We start from the raw sequence: 19039 nt of genomic DNA, 5'->3' as shown, positions 1-19039 counted from the left end.
GCACGGTTCCTCCACAGACATGGCAAGATGACAGTCATCGTTGCTTATGCCCCCACAGAACTCGCCGATGATACAGTGAAGGACACCTTCTTCGACCAACTCCATCAGGTCGTTATCCAAACCCCACCACATGACATCGTCATCATCCTCACGGACGCCAATGCAACCTTCTCTTCTTCCTCCAGAGAAGGACCATCTCACCAAACCCCCACACAACCCATTGGCACCACCTTTGTCGATAACACCACAAATGATAACGGCAAACGTCTGCTTCTCCTCTGCCATTCAAATAACCTCTGTATCACCGACACATGGTTCCCCCGCAAGCAGATCCATCACTGGACCTGGTATAGCCCTGATGGAAGAACCCGGAAGGCGATAGACCATATCATCATCTCCCGCCGCTGGCGATCCTCTGTCACCAACTGCAGGGTCTTCAGAGGTGCACAGTTGGGCAACACTGACCACCGCCTGTTGGTTGCCCAGCTAAGACTTAAAATACGACCAGACCCATCTATCAGGCCACAGCTACGCTTAATGTCTTCCAGACTCTGCGACCCCACCACTGCCTCTGCATATCGCCGCTCCATCACCAACGCCTTCACCGCTCTGGCCGTTGATGACATCGCAGACTGGGAGACTTTCAAATTAAAGGTCAACCAGTCTGCCCAGGACGTATTGGGAAGATCAAGATCTCTTCCCAAACAACCATGGATCTCACAGCCGACCCTCAACATCATTGACCGCCGCCGTGCTGCTCGCCTGCGCGGTGATATCACAGAGTACCGGAGGCTCAATGCAGCACGGAATGCGGCAATTGCAAATGACAGGGAGAGATACTGGGGAGAAGAGGCCGAACGCATGGAATCAGCAGCACAGCGCAACGACCTTAGACAGGTCTTTCAAATGCTGCGCCACGCCCGCATCGGACCACACATCAAGACCGCCCTCATGAAGGATGCCAGTGGAAATCGCATCACCACTGAAATAGACTGCCTTGAACTCTGGAAAGAGCACTTCAGCAACCTCCTTCATCACCCTCCAGTTCCCACCGACCTCGGTCTTGTCACTGCTGCCAACTCTACCACCCCCAACCCCAACTGCAGAACTGACCCAGTCACAATCGACGAGGTCAGAGCAGCAATAAAAGCACTAAAAAATCACAAGGCCCCTGCAATCTGTGCCATCACCGCAGAGCTGCTCAAAGAAGGTGGTGACTCCATGGCCCAGTGGCTCACCCACATCATTAACCATGTGTGGGTGGCAGAACAGCCCCCCACAGACTGGACCCGAGGCATCATCCTGCCATTCTGGAAGCAGAAAGGCGACAAGCAACTCTGCAACAACTACAGAGGCATCTCACTGCTCTCCATACCCGCAAAACTGTTCACCCGGATCCTTCTCACCCGCGCCCTTCCCGCCATTCGAAGCCATCGCTGCCCCCAACAAGCTGGCTTCATGCCCAACCGGTCCACCATAGATCACATCTCAGCAGTTAGACTCATTGTTGAGAAGGTTAGAGAGTTTCGGAAGGACCAACATCTTTTTATAGCCTTCATAGATCTCAAAGCTGCCTTTGATACAGTCGACCACCTCTCCCTTTGGGACATTCTGAAATACCGTATTTTCACGACTATAAGGCGCCATTAAAAGTCTTAAATTTTCTCCAAAATGGACAGGACGCCTTATGGTGCGGAGCGTCCTTTATATGCGCTGAGTTCCAAAATCTGACTGACAGCCGACACGCTGTTTATATAGAGAAAAGGCGGAAGTGACTGTGGCCAGGCATGCGGGAGAGAAGTCGGCCAATCAGGGAAGGGTGGGCGTGTATATATACATATATGGAGAGGGAGAGAGAGAGAGAGAGAGAGAGGGAGAGAGAGAGGACAAGCAAGCTAGTCCGCCAATGGTGAAGGGTGGGCGTGTAAGTGGACGCCTCAAGCCAGTACCAACACTCTTATAGAGTGTGGCAATGTGCATTGTTGCAAAACAACTCCGGTTTTGGTTTCTAAGAACCCCTGAAAATAAATTCGACAAAAAGACACGCCTACGAAGCTCAGTTCAAACTTAAAGCCACCGGTTATGCTTTTGGCATGCGTGCCCATCTCACAGCAGCGGTGAAAAAACACGTCAAGCAAATGAACTCTGAGCTTGCCGTTATTCCCGGAGGCTTGACTAAAGAACTCCAACCGCTGGACATTGGCATCAACCGGGCGTTCAAAGTAAAGTTGCAAACGGCATGGGAACAATGGATGATCGGTGGCAAACACAACTTTACAAAGAATGTGAGGCAGCGCTTGGCGAGTTACGCCACAATACGCAACAACGAGAGGGAACGCGGCGTTTTTGATGGATTACGGTACTTGCACAATTGTTCAATTCTTTCTACACACACACGCGCTGCCACCATGTTTCGCTCTGTTCTTTACTTTCAAATGTGGGAAAGCTTCACACGAGAGAAATGTTGACTTTGCTGTTGCTACTCCTTCTTTCCGCTCGGCAATGCGTAGCAACTCACACGAGCATGTGATGCATTCAATGACAACTGAGAGTGCAGTCCTCTGCTTCTGATACAGAGGATGAGGACTTTGATGGATTTATGGGTGATGATTGATCGATAAACGTGAGAACATTGTACGATGGCTAAATAAAATACACCCGAACTCAGTTCTGCTTTCGTGGCCTTTTTAAAAACGTGTTTTTATCTTATCTGTATGTCTTGGCATGCTACCGTATGCTTCAAGCTAATGTGTTAGAGTGCGCGCATGCATGCCGTATGTTTAAGCTGGCGTATGTTTTACCACTTTAAAACTGCGGCTATTCGTACGATGCGTCCTGTGTATGTGTAAAATACAGAAATGTCACGCATTAATGAGACTGCGGCCATTAGTACGATGCGTCGAATAGTCGTGAAAATACGGTACCTTGGAGTGCCACCCAAAATAACCACATTGTTCCAGCGACTCTACAACAACTCAGAGAGCTGTGTTCGTGCGAATGGGAAGGACTCAGAGTGGTTCCCCATTAACAGCGGGGTCAGACAGGGCTGCGTGGCCGCTCCTGATCTATTTAACTGTGTCATTGACCACCTTATGATCCGAGTCCGGGAGCAAGTCTCAGGCGTGTCGCTCGGCAACTTCCACCTGACCGACCTTGAATACGCTGATGACACCACCCTTTAGCAACTCCCTCCAACACCTCAGCAGTGCCCTCTCCATATACCAAACAGAAGCAGCAAAGCTGGGCCTCCAAGTAAGCTGGCAGAAAACCAAACTTATGTATATCGGTGACGGACCCAACCCCTCCCCCCTGATCTTTGGCACAGACGAAGTGCAATTTGTCAACTCCATCATCTACCTGGGCTCCACTATTACCAGCAGCGGCGATCTCAAGGCAGAGATGATCCGCAGACGCGCCCTCGCGGCCGCGGCAATGCAGTCACTGTGGCGGCCCCTCTGGCGCCACCACTCAGTGTCCCAAAAGACCAAGATACGCATTTATAACGCAGCAGTTCTTCCCATCCTCCTGTATGGTGCAGAATCCTGGTCATTAAACAAGACCCAGGCCAAGAGGATCGACGGCTTTGACAGCAGGTCACTAAGAACCATCTTGAACATCAGCTGGCACCTCCATGTATCCAACTCAGACCTCCGAAAACATACCCTTCAGCCCCCCTGCATCCCGACTGGCCGCTCAGAGGCGCATCCGTTGGCTTGGTCATCTCCTCCGATTACCCCCGGAACACCCAACTGGTGCCATCTTCTCATTTGATCTTCTCATATATATACATACTAAGGGTGTGGAAAATAATCGATATTAATCGATACATCGATGCGCACGTGCGCGATCCGAGTGCATCGGCTCATTCACTGGGTACGACGTGATTGACGGGTAAAATCGTGATGGGTATCGGTAAAATCCGATTCAAGCGCCGTTTTATTCATGTTAAACATCACCTATCTGCCTTTTCCTAGGCGCAAAGAATGCACCATCATTGCTTTGCGTTTTGTGTTGAATACGGACGGTAGCCCTGCGTCACATACAGTCTAGTACACAACTAGCGAAACATTATGGAAGTTAGCGCACGCAGCAGCAAGGAAACTACTATATTTAATGCAGCCGCAACATTCAAATCTTATGTTTGGAAATACTACGGCTTCGAAAAGAAAGACGGAAAGCTTGATAAAACCTCCGTAATTTGCAAGGAATGTCGCACTAAGAAGCCATACAACGGCAGCACCACAAATATGCAGACCCACTTAAAACGATGGCACCAGATCACCGACAAGTTTCCCTCCCGCTTCCCCGCCCAGTTCCTCGTCGGACACCGGAGAAACTCTTGGTAAACCAGGTCAGGATCAGAAAAAAATTGCCTCTTATTTTGGGAGTCCCCTTGCAACTCACTGTGACCGCGCAATGGCTATAACTAAGGCCACTGCTTATTTCATATGCAAAGACCTCCAGCCTTAGCGTGGTGGACAAGGAGGGTTTCAGACAGCTCGTGCACGTTTTGGAACCCAGGTATAAAATACCAGACAGGTCTGTGTTCACTTACAAACATATTCCCGATGTGTACAACAAAGTGAGAAGTGAGATTACTGTCGCTGAACAGTGCGCAAAGAGTTGCACTTACAGTGGATGGGTGGACATCTTGCGCTATAGATTCATTCTTTGGAAAGACTGGACTGGACACAAAATAATTTTTAGGTGGGCTTTATTCCCGACTGAACAATGAAGAATTGTTCAGCATTAAGATGAAAGACTGAGATCTTAACTGAATTTTAAAAGAGGTCGAACAGGGATCTAAGAGATCAAAGAAAATTATTTAACAGATTACAGACAATTACGCCACAATAGACAACAGCAGTGGCTTGCTTAATAGGAAAACAGAAATAAAAATACATTATTTACAAGCCACAATACTTCTTAGTGCAGAACAAATAATCATTACAACCCAATGTTTTGAGATGCAGCCACACTTACTCGATATGTTCCGGTGTGTTGGGTGTGTACAAAGCACGTGGTCAAACATAAATGATCTCCCCTCTAAAGAACAGATAACACAGTTCATATAATTTACAGTAAAAAACATATTTACATCTTATAACATTGCGAACACTTACGCTGTACAGCTGTTCACACGACTCATGTCAAACTCCAACCCAAACCACTCCAGAAATTGTGCTCTATAACTACCATTCAACTAATTAATCATCTGTCCACAATTAACACCGAACATGCGTCATGGTAAACTAGTTACCATTTTCCGAACTGCTTGATCCTCACTAGGGTCGCGGGGGGTGCTGGAGCCTATCCCAGCCGTCTTCGGGCAGTAGGCGGGGGACACCCTGAATCAGTTGCCAGCCAATCGCAGGGCACACAGAGACGAACAACCATCCACGCCCACACTCACACCTAGGGACAATTTAGAACGTCCAATCAGTCTGCCATGCATGTTTTTGGAATGTGGGAGGAAACCGGAGCACCCGGAGAAAACCCACGCAGGCCCGGGGAGAACATGCAAACTCCACACAGGGAGGCCGGAGCTGGAATCGAACCCGGTACCTCTGCACTGTGAAGCCGACGTGCTAACCACTGGACTACCAGGCCGCCCTAAACTAGTTATCAATTACCTGAATATCGCCAGGGTTACGAGGACGATCATGGGTGTATCAAGTTGGGACAAGCAGTGGGCACAGTTCAGCGACTACCCTCCTTTATGTGCATGTCACCTTTTTTGGTCTGATTCTCACACGCTGCATATGTTCCCGCGTGTTTTGATCTAGTGTGGCTCTTAAAGTGACAGTGCTACATTTGTTAAACAAGGAAGCCTTCACTACAAGCATCTAAGTAAGGTTCACACTCACACACTATAAGACACTCGGTGAGAATAGTCTGTTTGTGTTTACACTATAGCAACAGCTGTGAGTCTCAGGTGCCAAATTGTTTACATTTTCTTTGCACAAAACCCAATTGTGAAAGGGCTTAAATAAGTTGTTTTACAAGTTCTACTGTTTATAAGGAATAAAGTGGTATCCTTTTTGTAATACCATAACTGAATTCCATCTTTTTAAAAGCTTTTTTTCTTTGCTTATTTGCATCATGTTTAATTGCACAATATCGCAACAATTGTATCGTATCGGATCGCATTGATTTGAACTTAATGTTTATCGAATCGCATCACATCGTGACGACGGTGAAACGTATCGCATCGTATCGCCAGAAAATTCCATGTATCGTTTAAGTATCGCATCGCTGGCAGTGGATCGAGATGTGTATCGAATCGTCCTCAGTGCTGAGATTCACATCCCTAATACATACATAGACACACACACACACTCCTCCGTGAGCCGTCACCTTACCGTGGTGGAAGTTGTGGTTCGAATCACGCTTGGGGCAAAAATGAGCACATAACACCATCCAGTGTGGGTCCTTTGGCAAGATCCTTCACGCTAATGCCTACCTCATACAATGATGAGAGACAATAAAACGAATGACATGCCGGCTCAGACGTCGCCCGGCCAAACAAGGTCTGCGTCAGGTGCTGGGGAACCAGAGCACCTTGATGAAAAATGGGCTACTGGAACAAAGCGGAGATGGGCGAGATGCGTTAACATGGCTCTGTTGGAATGCTACTACTCAAACAACCCTAGTCAGAGGGGTTACATGCAGAGAATGTGGGCTAAATGGTTACTTCGAAACCCACAGTCACGGTTGACCACGAAACAACTAGTAGCTCAGTGTTCCAACATCCACAAACGGCAACTGCTGTCACAACTTGAGATTGATGAGGTACAACGCAGGTTCCATGGTGAAGGGCCCCAGGCTGCCAGATCAGAGGAGGAGGTCATACAAGAGATTGGGAGGCAAGCCCCAATGAATGCAGATGATGAGATTGGGTGGCCAGCCCCAGTGAATGAAATGCTGAGCGAGGCAGCAACTGACCTGAAAGCTAAGATCATGGCGAGAATGAAAGCTGGGCAACCTAGAAACCGATTACAACGGCTATGTGAAGTACCATCTGAAAGTCTCATAGAAAGTGTGAATGCAGCACTGAGGGTGATCCCTACCGTAACGATCACAGAAACCAATGAGCTGATATACGCTTCAGCATCAGTGATCCTGGAGACTCTGGGCTATAAGAGCAACCATGGAAGCCATGAGATGCGTTACCCACCATGGAAAAGACGGTTGGAGGCTAAGATCAAGGAAAGATGTGAGTCAATTGACGGAGGCCCAGAGAGGTGTGATGAAAAGGCCGATACCTGAGAGGTACATCCAGATGACCATACCTGAAGCACTCGAAACTGCCAAACAAAGGCTCCAAGCCTTGTCCAGTCGCCTAAAGTGGTACACGAAAGAGAATGAGCCCAGACGAATAAACAGGCTGTTCGCAACACAACCTGCGAAAGTGTACGCTCAGTGGCAGGGTCCTAACAACAGAGCTGACCCACCAAGACTGGAAACTGAAAGGTACTGGAAAGGCATATGGCAGAAGGAGGTTGCACATAACAGCAGTGCACAATGGCTGGTGACCCTGAGAGAGGAGCACAGCAACCTCCCTGAACAGAACCCAGTTACCATAACGGTGGCAGACATACAGGAAAGAGTCTCAGATATGAAGAACTGGACAGCAACAGGCCCGGACATGGTCCACACCTACTGGCTAAAGAAACTCACAGCACTCCATGAGCGCCTAGCAGTACAAATGAACCAGCTGCTGAGGGATGGGACACACCCAGAATGGCTAACCGAAGGGCGAACGATCCTGATCATGAAGGATCCCTCGAAGGGTCCAGCCCCATCCAACTATCGGCCAATAACCTGTCTCTCCACAACATGGAAGCTCATGTCAGGCATCATTGCGGCTAAGATAAGTGGACACATGGATCAATACATGAGCGAAGCACAGAAGGGCATCGGTAGAGATACCAGAGGAGCCAAACATCAGCTCCTGGTTGACAGAACAGTCGCACAAGACTGCAGGTCCCGACGTACCAACCTGTGCACAGCTTGGATTGATTACAAGAAAGCCTATGACTCGATGCCACATACATGGATCACTGAATGCTTGGAGTTGTATAAGGTGAACAGGACCCTAAGAGTCTTCGTTGCGAACTCGATGAGGATGTGGAAAACCACACTTGAAGCCAATGGCAAGCCACTTAGTGTCCATCAAATGTGGCATATACCAAGGTGATGCACTCTCCCCACTGCTGTTCTGCATAGGACTGAACCCCCTAAGCCAAGTAATCACCAAGACAGGCTATGGATACCGCCTCAGAAATGGAGCTACAATCAGTCACCTCCTCTACATGGATGACATAAAGCTGTATGCTAAGAGCGAAAGGGAGATAGATTCCCTGATCCACACAACCAGGATCTACAGCAGCGAGATCGGGATGTCATTCGGGCTTGAGAAATGTAGTCGGATGGTGACTAAGAGAGGAAAGGTAGTCCGCACTGAAGGGGTCTCACTCCCTGAAGGAACAATAGCAGACATTGAGGACAGCTACAAGTACCTTGGTATACCACAAGCCAATGGCAACCTCAAACTGGCAACAAGGAAAGCGGCTACGGCCAAATACCTCCAGCGAGTGAGGCAAGTCCTAAGAAGCCAGCTCAATGGCAAGAATAAGACCCGGGCAATAAACAGCTATGCCCTGCCAGTGATCAGATACCCTGCAAGAATAATAAGGTGGCCAAAGGAAGAGATTCAGACCACGGACGTTAAGACCCGAAAGCTCCTAACCATGCATGGAGGGTTCCATCCAAAATCCAGCACCCTGAGAGTGTACGTAAGCCGAAAGGAAGGAGGCCGGGGACTAGTGAGTGTGAGAGCCGCTGTCCAGGATGAAACATCCAAGCTCCATGAATACATCAAGGAGAAGGCTCCAACGGATGACGTACTCAGAGAATGTCTCAGACAATGGGGAACAGAAGATGAGGCGCTGGAAGAGGGACCATCATGGGAGGACAAGCCCCTACACGGGATGTACTACCGGACCATAACTGAAGTGGCTGATCTCAAGAGGTCCTATCAGTGGCTAGAGAGGGCTGGCCTGAAGGACAGCACAGAGGCACTCATCCTGGCTGCTCAGGAGCAGGCCTTGAGCACCAGAGCCATCGAGGCCCAGATATACCACACCAGACAAGACCCAAGGTGTAGGTTGTGCAAAGAGGCACCTGAGACGATCCAACACATAACTGCAGGGTGTGAGATGCTGGCAGGGAAAGCCTACATGGAACGCCATAACCAGGTGGCTGGCATAGTCTACCGAAACATCTGTGCAGAGTATGGACTGGAAACCCCAAGGTCAAAATGGGAAACACCTCCGAAGGTAGTGGAGAATGACAGAGCGAAGATCCTGTGGGACTTCCAGATCCAGACTGACAAGATGGTAATGGCGAACCAACCAGATATTGTGATCATTGATAAAGGACAGAGGAAAGCCGTTGTAGTGGATGTAGCGGTCCCAAGTGATGGAAACATCAGGAAGAAGGAACATGAGAAACTCGAGAAATACCAAGGGCTCAGAGAGGAGCTGGAGAGAGCCTGCAAGGTAAAGGTGACAGTCGTGCCTGTGGTGGTCGAAGCACTCGGGGCAGTGACCCCCAAACTAGATGAGTGGTTGCAACAGATCCCGGGAACAACATCGGACATCTCCGTCCAGAAATGTGCAGTGCTGGGAACAGCAAGGATACATATATATATACAGTATATATATGTAAAGTGTATTTTAAATGTACATTCAACAAAATGTTGTATAATAATCCTCTGAATGTATTCTTTTAATAATTTTGTTGTAATACTCACCATTAATGTGAACAGTTTTCCACTCCTCACAATTGCAAGCAAAGCTCGTGGAATTATAGTCAGCTTGCCGGGTTCATACGCGGAGTTGCGGCAGGGTATTTTGATGCGAACATAGCATGGCACGTGTCAAAGTGCCGCTGTACATTCGACCGTTTCATCGATGGTATTTTGTCATTACAAATTAGACACACCGCAGAACCTGTCCCCTCCGCAAAGGCGAATCCTTCGGTCGCTTCGTCCTGAAGTGTACCGTACATACTCTTCATCTTTTTTTTCTTTTCGCCACCTTATTCGTCAAAGGATTAGCTTTGAGCTAATGACTGAGTGGGCTGATACAAAAGGGGGCGTGTTTACCTGTTTCTACAGCAATGGCCGACGTAGGCCAGTATCATCCAATTAATTAAAATTGCCCTTCCAGCAAACTGCAGCCCTGAACAGGACACAGCAGTGAAAAGTCGATGGATTAAACAAGCAACAATACTTTGTTTTATCTGCGAGCCAGATGCAATCATCAAAAGAGCCATATCTGGCTCGCATGCCATAGGTTATAGACCCCTCTGTTAAATATTTGAGAGTGATGTAGAGCCACTCTTTTCAAAATGTGCAACATAAGATTAAGATATCCTTAATGGGAAGAATAAATAAATAAAGTAAAAGGACGAAAAAGAACTCAAACAAAAGGGATATGTGCTGCTAGAGAGGCAGCCACTCAGGGGGCGCCATCATACATAAAGCACAGATGAAATTTCTTTCCTCTCAACCACAGTGCAACCACAGGACAGAAAGAGAAGCCGCTGAGGGTACCTGCGCCGCCATCAACAGAACATAAAATAACAAAATAATACTGTACAAACACAACACCTAATACCCAGACAGTCATGCAATATTAACCACTTTTTCTGAGTACACTTTGTTGTTTGAAGTAGTTATAGATGAAAGAGGAGAGAATCAAAGTGTCCTTTAACCAGTGGATCTCTTTGCACTATTGGACAGGGTTCGTACAGGTCCTTAAAGTACATAAAAATCAATAAAAAAAGAAGTTGTAAAATTATGTTCTTACTCGTCCATAATTTTCAGGGAAATATTCTAAAATCCATAAAAATTAACCTGCGGTGTTCATTTAATTTGTGTATGTCATTTTCCCCACTCTTCCAATTCATAGTTTTTCATGCAGGACCTGGTACCCGCTCTGCTTTTCCTGTCGTCTCCGATTAGTTCCGACGATGATCACATGATCACTTCGGGTAATTCCGGGAAACAAGAATAGATTGACGCCATCCTGGGGCATTGAATGGATGGTTTGGTTGCCGGCTCGGCAAACAATTACCGTATTTTCTGGAAAAATCGAATTTATCGATCTCAACAAGTGACAGACAAATATGTAGCGACGCCACTCGAGCGAAGCGCGCCTCAGCAATCGATAGTCCCCGCTGCTCTCTGTGTTGAAACCAAAAGACGTGTGCGTGCGTACATGTTGGCGCGGACGCACACACAGCAGAGAGCAGCGGACTTTCGACTGCTGAGGCGCGCTTTGATCGAGTGGCGTCGCTACAAATATTCCGGCACAATGCTATTTTCAAGTGGCGTGGCTGGAGAAGCCGGAGTTCTGTGTTTGGGTTGGAAAAAATTGCTGCCGATTATACGTCGGCCTACTGCTAAGTGTGCAAGAGGACATCTCCGTGAGAGGTAAAACTTGTCATAGCCTCCTGGTCAAGTCAAATGCATTGAGGCACACCGCAAAAGAGAAGAAAATTGATCGCCAAGAAATCGCCTGTGGTGGTCGGAGCACTCGGGGCAGTGACCTCCAAACTAGATGAGTGGTTGCAACAGATCCCTGGAACAACATCGGACATCTCAGTCCAGAAATGTGCTGTGCTGGGAAGAGCAAGGATACTGCGCAGAACCCTCAAGCTTCCTGGCCTCTGGTAGAGGACCCGAGCTAGATTGAGGGACGGACACCACCCGAGGGGTGAGATGAGGATTTATATATATATTCCAAATATTTTGCTTTCATGGCTCTCTTTTGGTAAAAAAAGGTTCCCGCCCCCTGCTATCAACCATACCCACAATTTCACAAGATTTTTAGGGGACAAGGCTTCAAAATTTAATGTTCTGGTAGACCATAGATTTTTGGGATTCAATTTCCACTCCACTGCAGTATTTGCTTTTACCTCAATAAAATGTGACACTTTTCATCGGCCTGATGATATATTTACATTATAGACCCGAGTTATAAATGCTCTAAAATATCTATTGGCATTTGCCACAATTAAACAGTCCCTGCCACCAAAATAGACATTTGTTTGTTTATGCAACTAATCAGTGTCATTTAAATCATCAGTGTCAGTTAAGTACAAAATTAGAAGACTGGTAACTAAATTCAGGCAAAAATTGTGAGTTGCTTGTAAAAAAATTAAAAAATAAATCAAATAAATATGCCCCACTGTTCCAATGTTGCTTTTGGAGGGGAGTGTGGCCATCCTACTCTCGTTCGCTTGATATGCTGACTGTTTGTTTACTCCTCAACCTCCTTTCGAGATCATGGTACTTCTGACAACTGTTTATTTGCTGTGAGCAAGTTTGAGTATTCGCTGCCACAGAGCAAGCTATCTTAGAATTTGGTATTTCCTGGACCGATCCCAAACAGCCACAAAACCAGATAGGCTGAGTCATTGTTCAGGAGAGTTGTAGCTCATAGTCCACCATTTGCAACAAGCATTTTTGATCATTATGCATATCTAAAACACTGGTCAAATAGATATTGGCCAGCATTTCTGTGGAAAGTCTTATTCAGAGAGTTAGCATCCAAACCCATGTGAAACAGGTGCTGCTCTCCTCTCCAGAATTATGGCGGAGCATTTCAGTGGACTCTAATAATTGACACTTAAATTTGGGGACCCCGAGGCAAAACATGCAACAACAAATCAATGGTAATTATAAAACTCCATTGAAACAATCACACCCACCAACCCAAATGAATTCGATAGTTTCAATAGTCATAAAGGTACAATTCTTGGGGGTGGGGGACCAAAACATTGGAGAGCAATCACATAAAAATCTAGAAATGATGGAGAACATTAAAAAACAACAACATAAAAAGAGTCTCACCATCTCAAAGAGGACAGCTGCAGTGACAGCCATCCAATGAAGTTTGATCTCAAAGGCAGAATTCAGGGAGAAGCTGCCGTGGTAATAACAGGTGCACCATTCAGTTCGACCCCGGCGATTATTAGCATCCACATCCAGAGTGACTGTCTTCTGATCTGGAACTGTGGCAGCTGAGGCACAGACAGATAATGAACAATACAATACAATACATGCTGATTTATATAGCGCTTTCACAACAGCGGCAGCTGTAACAAAGCGCTTTACAAAACAGTTAACATAAAGTAAAATAATAAACACAACACATAACATAAAACACGGACAGTCATGCAGTTCTAACCACTTTTCCATCACACGCTTTGTTGTTTGAAGCAGTTTGAGATGAAAGAGGAGAGAATCAAAGTGTCTGTTAACCAGTGGATCAGAGACGTCATGCTCAAAATGTGTACACGTCGGCCACAAGCTAAGTTTCAAAGTCAACAAGAAGCTGTAGCATCCATTGATGAAAAAAGAGACAAACGACAGAACTGACAGGAGAGAAAATGAGCATGGACAAAATGAAAACACACCAAACTTTTAATGTTCATCAGGCCGGGTGAAAAAACTTTTGATATTTTAAAGTCGTCATGCACAAATACAAAAATATGCATCTGTAGCGCCACCTACAGTGCGAAAAACAAAATCAAATCCTGGTACATTTGACCTAGGGCTACAAAAATTTGTAGGCATACGCAGCACTCCGAGGAATACTAAAAAAGTCTATTGGTGCCATCTGCTAAGAAAAGTGAGCTATGATTTTTTTCTATGTCCAATTTTGGCCCATTTTCCATGTTTATAAGGGTCATACGTTTGCACCCTTGTCCAAGAGGTATCATTTGATTAAATTCTAACTTGGTCATTACCATATCACCTGGGAAAAAAATATTTTTTTAGAAATATGACTTGAGTGGGGCATCGAATTTTGTGTTCGATAATTTCCTTTGCCACAAAAGAGGAAATGCTCATTAACTCCTCTGCACATGCTACAAAAAAATCTGAACGTTAACATGTATATAATGTATAAGTTGAATATCTGTCAGAAAAACCTCATCGCCAGAGAGTCCAGGTTTGAAGAGACCCACGAACATATTTCATTGAAGTTGAAAGATAATTCATAATGGCAGACTTTATGTTTGGTTTAGCATATGCTTCCAAGAGATTTTATTGTAGGTCTTAGGCTGTTAGATATATCTCCAACTTTTTGTCGATCTTGTTGAAATGTACAACCAGGGTTGGTTTGTAGAACATTTGTAGGGGGTGCTAATGGGACAATTAAAAAAATCTCACAATAAACTAATAAAGCACTGATTATTTTGCCAGGCCTGACGTTTGTGCATGTTTGGACCGTAATAATTAATGTTGTTTCTTGACACAGATAACTCATCAAAATTTCACAAATTTACGAATGAGAGTCCAGGCCTGGAGCCATCTATAAACGTATTTTTTGTAGTAGCTAAAAAGAAATATAATTTTGAATCTTTGATGTCTTTCTCCGAGACCTACAGGGTGAACTAGATCTATTTCACATTTGCTCTGAAGTGTGTAAGACTTCAGGATGTTGCCCATAGGCGGTTTTACAGGGTGGCAAAAGGGTGGCAGAAGCCACCCTCACCAAATGCCTTAATCACCAGTTGCCACCCCTTGCTGTTGGCAATGATTCTATCAATACTATACTCAAATTTGATTTTAAACATTCCTATATGTTTACTAGTATTTATTTTTATGTTTATAGATACTTTCAAAGTATGCATCGTCCAAATGTGAATAGTGTATACAGTAGTAAAGCTCTTTGTTACAGCTGCAGCTGTTGTCAAAGTGCTATATAAATCAGGATGTTGTTATGTTTCAGTCTGGTTACGTTTGGTTTTGATTCCTCAAGTGCCTTTTTTTCACCGCCTGTTCTCGTTATCAGTGTTTCTTGTGTGTAACCAATAAGCAAGCTCCCTCAACTCTTTGTATCTTGTCAGGTGTTTCTCGTTGTCTTGTTACTTAGCTTGTATTTAGTTCCCTGAGTTTCTATGAGTCTACATTTTGGTCAATACACCCTGCTCCTCCCTGCCTCCCTGCTTTTTGGGGTCCTACAACTACAATCACGCAAAACCTGAAAGAATGAGCCAACCGTACTGGACCCCGCAGGACGAGAGGCCTGGTCACACTGCCTCCCTTTCCTGTTCTCGGCGAGGCAAGTGTTGCTGTCGCCCTCCGCCCTTGTTTCCGGCGAGGCAAGGGTTGCCGTCGCCCGTCCCTGTTCCTGGCAAGGCAAAGGTTGCCGTCGCCCTCTGTCCCTGTCCGGGCGAGGCAAGGATTGCTGTTGCCCGTCCCTGCTCCCGGAAAGGCAAAGGTTGCTGTCAATCTCCGTCCCTGCTCCCGGTGAGGCAAAGGTTACCGTCGCCCTCCATCCCTATTCCCGACGAGGCAAGGGTTGCTGTCGCTCATCCCTGTTCCCGGCGAGGCAAGGGTTGCTGTCGCCCTCCGTTCCCGTCCTCGGCGACGCAAGTGTTGCGTCCCGCCCTCCCGCCCTCCCGCTCTGTTTTCACCGAGTCCGGCCATTGGGTGACTTTGGGACGTCTGGGATCCGTCCTTTGGGGGGGTGGGGGGGGGGGGGGGGGTTACTGTTATATTCGGTCTGGTTACGTTGGTTTTGATTCCTCATGTACCCTTTTTTCACCACCTGTTCTCGTTATCAGTGTTCCTTGTGTGTAACCAATTAGTTCCCTCAACCCTTTGTGTCTTGTCCAGGTGTTTCTCGGTGTCTCGTCACTTTGCATGTATTTAGTTCCCTGTGTTCTGTCAGTCTTTGTTGGGTCATTGTGAGCTGTGAGCATATGTGTGCTGCTGTCACGTTTTGTTTCCTGTCTTAGTTTTGTTTGTTCCTCGTGATTTCTAGGCATTTTTTAAATACTTCGACTGAGTGTTTTTTCCATTGTACCCCTGTGTGTATTTTTTGTAAAATACATTTTGGTTAATCCACCCTGTTCCTGCCTGCCTCCCTTCTTTTTGGGGTCCTACAACTACCATCACGCAAAACCTGACAGATGTATTGTGTTGTGTAGTTGTTGGTTCCCATTTAAAATGCACTGAACATTTATAGACTTGTATTGCATTTTGCCTTTTCATATTCGCCTCATACAAAGACACTGAAAATTGTGAAAAGCGCTGGGTGAAATTACTGAAATAGGTTGAAAATGATCTGATATTTTCAGTTCGCCTTCGTATTATTAGCACAAACGACCGAATATTAAGGTCAGGCATCATCTTCTAATGAGTGTGAATTTGTGAACATTTAATGGACTTTTAAAGTCCTCAAAATACTTCTTGAAGATTATTATCGAACAAATAAAGCATCTCAGAACATTTGCTGTTGTTAGTGATAACATAATTCAACATTTAATATAGCTTCCCTTTTCAACCAATTTTATTCCCATGTTGGGAAAGTGTTACTCATGTCATATATTCCCTTCATAAATTTTAAAATAGTAAATACTGATTATTCAAAAGAAGTACGATTCTTACAAAATTCCCATTCACTTACACTGATTTCTGGACAATTTGAGCCAATTTATATTTATCAAGCATACAAAAAAATGGCATGTAATGCTTAACTTGTAATGCTTTTGCCTGGCTCGTTTTATTTGTTGTACAAATCTCTATTTTGGTATGTAGGCGGTTTAATTTTGTTTTTTTTTGTGTAAAATATCTACATCGTGTAACTTATGTTATGTTGCATATGCTTCCAATTTTTCATAGATCTTGCTGAAATATGAACAATCGGGGCCGCGTTGGTAAAAAGTTGTAGGACAGCTACAGAGACGCAAAAAACAAAAATGCACAAAATGGCAACAAAAAAAAAACAATATGTATTTTGCGAGATCTGATGTGTGCGTAATTTTGTTTTCACGCATGTTTTAGATCAGGGGTGGGCAATTATTTTCCCGGGGGGGCCAAATGAGAAGCAGAAAATATTGTGGAGGGTTGGGCCAAAGGTTAGAAATAGAAATAGAAAATAAAGAAGATAGCACAATGTCTTTGTATGCCAGTAATAATGTAACATTCTCCACCATCATGCTCAGCACTCTGAGCATGGAAATTGCCATAATCGGACTGAGTAAGAATCGCTTCCTTGTTTTTCAAAGTCTCGTAGATTTGAGTCTTTCCGACTCCAGGCGTCTCCTGAATGTTTCATACTTTGTTACCCGCTTCGTTTAATCAGATACATATCACTTTCCCTTCCATGGTCATTACTCTCTCCCTCTTTCTTCGTCTTCCCCTCCCTCCCTGTGCTCTGCAACTTGAAGTAACTGCGCCACCTGGTGTTGAAATACCTGTCATTACAAGTCCAAACGAAATGAATGCAATCAAACCTTAATTGTGCACCAATCTTCGGCGGGCCGGATTAAAAAGACCAACAGGCCGGATCTGGCCCGTGGGCCGTAGTTTGCCCACCTCTGTTTTAGATGATCAAAATCGCAGTATTTTTCCTCGGCAAATAGTCCACTTCTACGCCAACGGTGTTTGACAAAATAAAGTTTTGCTCAACATTTCATCTTAATTACCTGGAAAATGAAACACCCAAAATTTTAAGATGAGCCGAATTATTATTTTTTGTTTGTTTGTTAATCTATAAAGGCCAACAATGGAAATGAAAATTTACAAAATCATGTCAGACTTCCTCTTAGCGTTAGAGTATGGAACCTCGGGTACTGTTAGGTGTTTAGTTGCTGTTACATATGCCTCCAAATTTTCATCGACCAGTATGCAAAGTACAACTGGCCTGCTTGTGTAAAACAGTACTTGTTGGGGATGCTAATCAGACATTTTTAAAAGTGCATATTAACCCTCTAAAAGTTAGTATTTTCGTGTGTCTTTGGAATAAAAGAGCTGGCGCGATACAGACTCAGTACATTAGTCTTTCTATCATCTCGTCAGCATACCGAGTCCGTATCTCTCCAGCCCATTATCTCTGGTGGCTAACACGAACTTCCAATTCATCCATGTTATCCACCAAATACCTTGTGTTGGCCTTGTGCTATCTTAACTGCAACGTGGGCTCAACTGGCTGGATGTACCTAGCAGTGCAGCTGACTGGCTGCGTCCGCCAAAGCTGCGACTGAAAGAGCTGTGCCTGCTTGCATAAGAGGCTGGTCGGCTAGGCAGCCAGGGCAGAAGGAATGCCGGGAGGTCAGATGGTTGTTGCTCCTCAAACACAAAGGCCACTTCAAACCATTTTCTCTGAAACAGGGCAAAGTCTTCCAAGCCTGCGGTAGACCAGCCGCAAGCCACTGTTGGGGGGAGCTGTGAGGCCTGGCCTGCTGAATGACAAAGGGACTGGTGACACTTATGTAATTGGCGAAATTGTGCACACTTTCCAAAGTGATTTTAACCCATTTACCATCCTTCTCTGCCACAATCCGATAGATGTAGAAGCCATAAACAAAGGTCCGCATAGCATCCCCAGATGCATGGGCCACCAAACCCTCCTCAAGCATTTTCTAAGAAGACAAAACAAACAAAATATACAGGGGTGTTCCAAAAGTCTTGGGCACATTTGAAGTCCCCATATCTCCATAGCTATGAATGGTAGTTATCACCCCAAAAAAATTTTTCAACAAAAAATGCTTGACAGGCAAGTAAAAAAACAAAAAACAAAGCAAAACAATCTAAAAAGATAATTCAGTCACTGTTGTATTGTTTTAACCAGCTGCAACTTGATGTGCGTTGTTCTTAGCAAATTAAAATAAAACCTTTCAAAAATTATATATTAAGATTATGGTACATTATTTTTGTTTGAGTGATGACAATGTTGGCACAAACAACAACTTGCCATTCTTAGAACTCCCAAATTATTAGCAGGGAAAAATCCTCTCTTCCCTGCACTGTGTCGGAAAATAAGTTTGTGACAATGAGCACCAAATTTGTGCAAACTGTATGGAAGACTGATCATTTTAGCTACTGTCCCATCAGGGGTAACGATTGTTCAAGCCCTATGCCCCGACATATTTAACATTACGATTGTGCCACCATTTAATTAGTTTCCTTTGAAATGGAATTGCATAAACACAACTTGGTGTTTATGCAACT

The 19039-nt window shown here is 45.2% G+C and overlaps 1 protein-coding gene across 5 annotated transcripts in view; it reads right to left on the bottom strand.

Moving 5' to 3' along the window:
• depdc5 (DEP domain containing 5, GATOR1 subcomplex subunit) overlaps window positions 1-19039 on the bottom strand; it is a 124350-nt gene that overhangs the window by 11368 nt on the left and 93943 nt on the right. For 3 of the 5 annotated variants that reach the window (XM_052088363.1, XM_052088365.1, XM_052088366.1), the window contains 3 exons: window positions 18351-18450; window positions 18028-18270; window positions 12926-13095 (listed from right to left, as the gene is read on the bottom strand). In XM_052088363.1, coding sequence (XP_051944323.1) covers window positions 12926-13095; window positions 18028-18270; window positions 18351-18450 — 513 coding nt within the window. Of the gene's footprint in view, window positions 1-12925; window positions 13096-17970; window positions 18271-18350; window positions 18451-19039 lie in introns of those variants that run through there. The other 2 variants (XM_052088364.1, XM_052088367.1) reach the window with 2 other exon arrangements.

Source organism: Hippocampus zosterae, chromosome 15, assembly GCF_025434085.1.
Source record: "Hippocampus zosterae strain Florida chromosome 15, ASM2543408v3, whole genome shotgun sequence".
NCBI classification, from domain to species: domain Eukaryota; kingdom Metazoa; phylum Chordata; class Actinopteri; order Syngnathiformes; family Syngnathidae; genus Hippocampus; species Hippocampus zosterae.
This window is presented reverse-complemented; position numbering and strand designations above follow the sequence as displayed.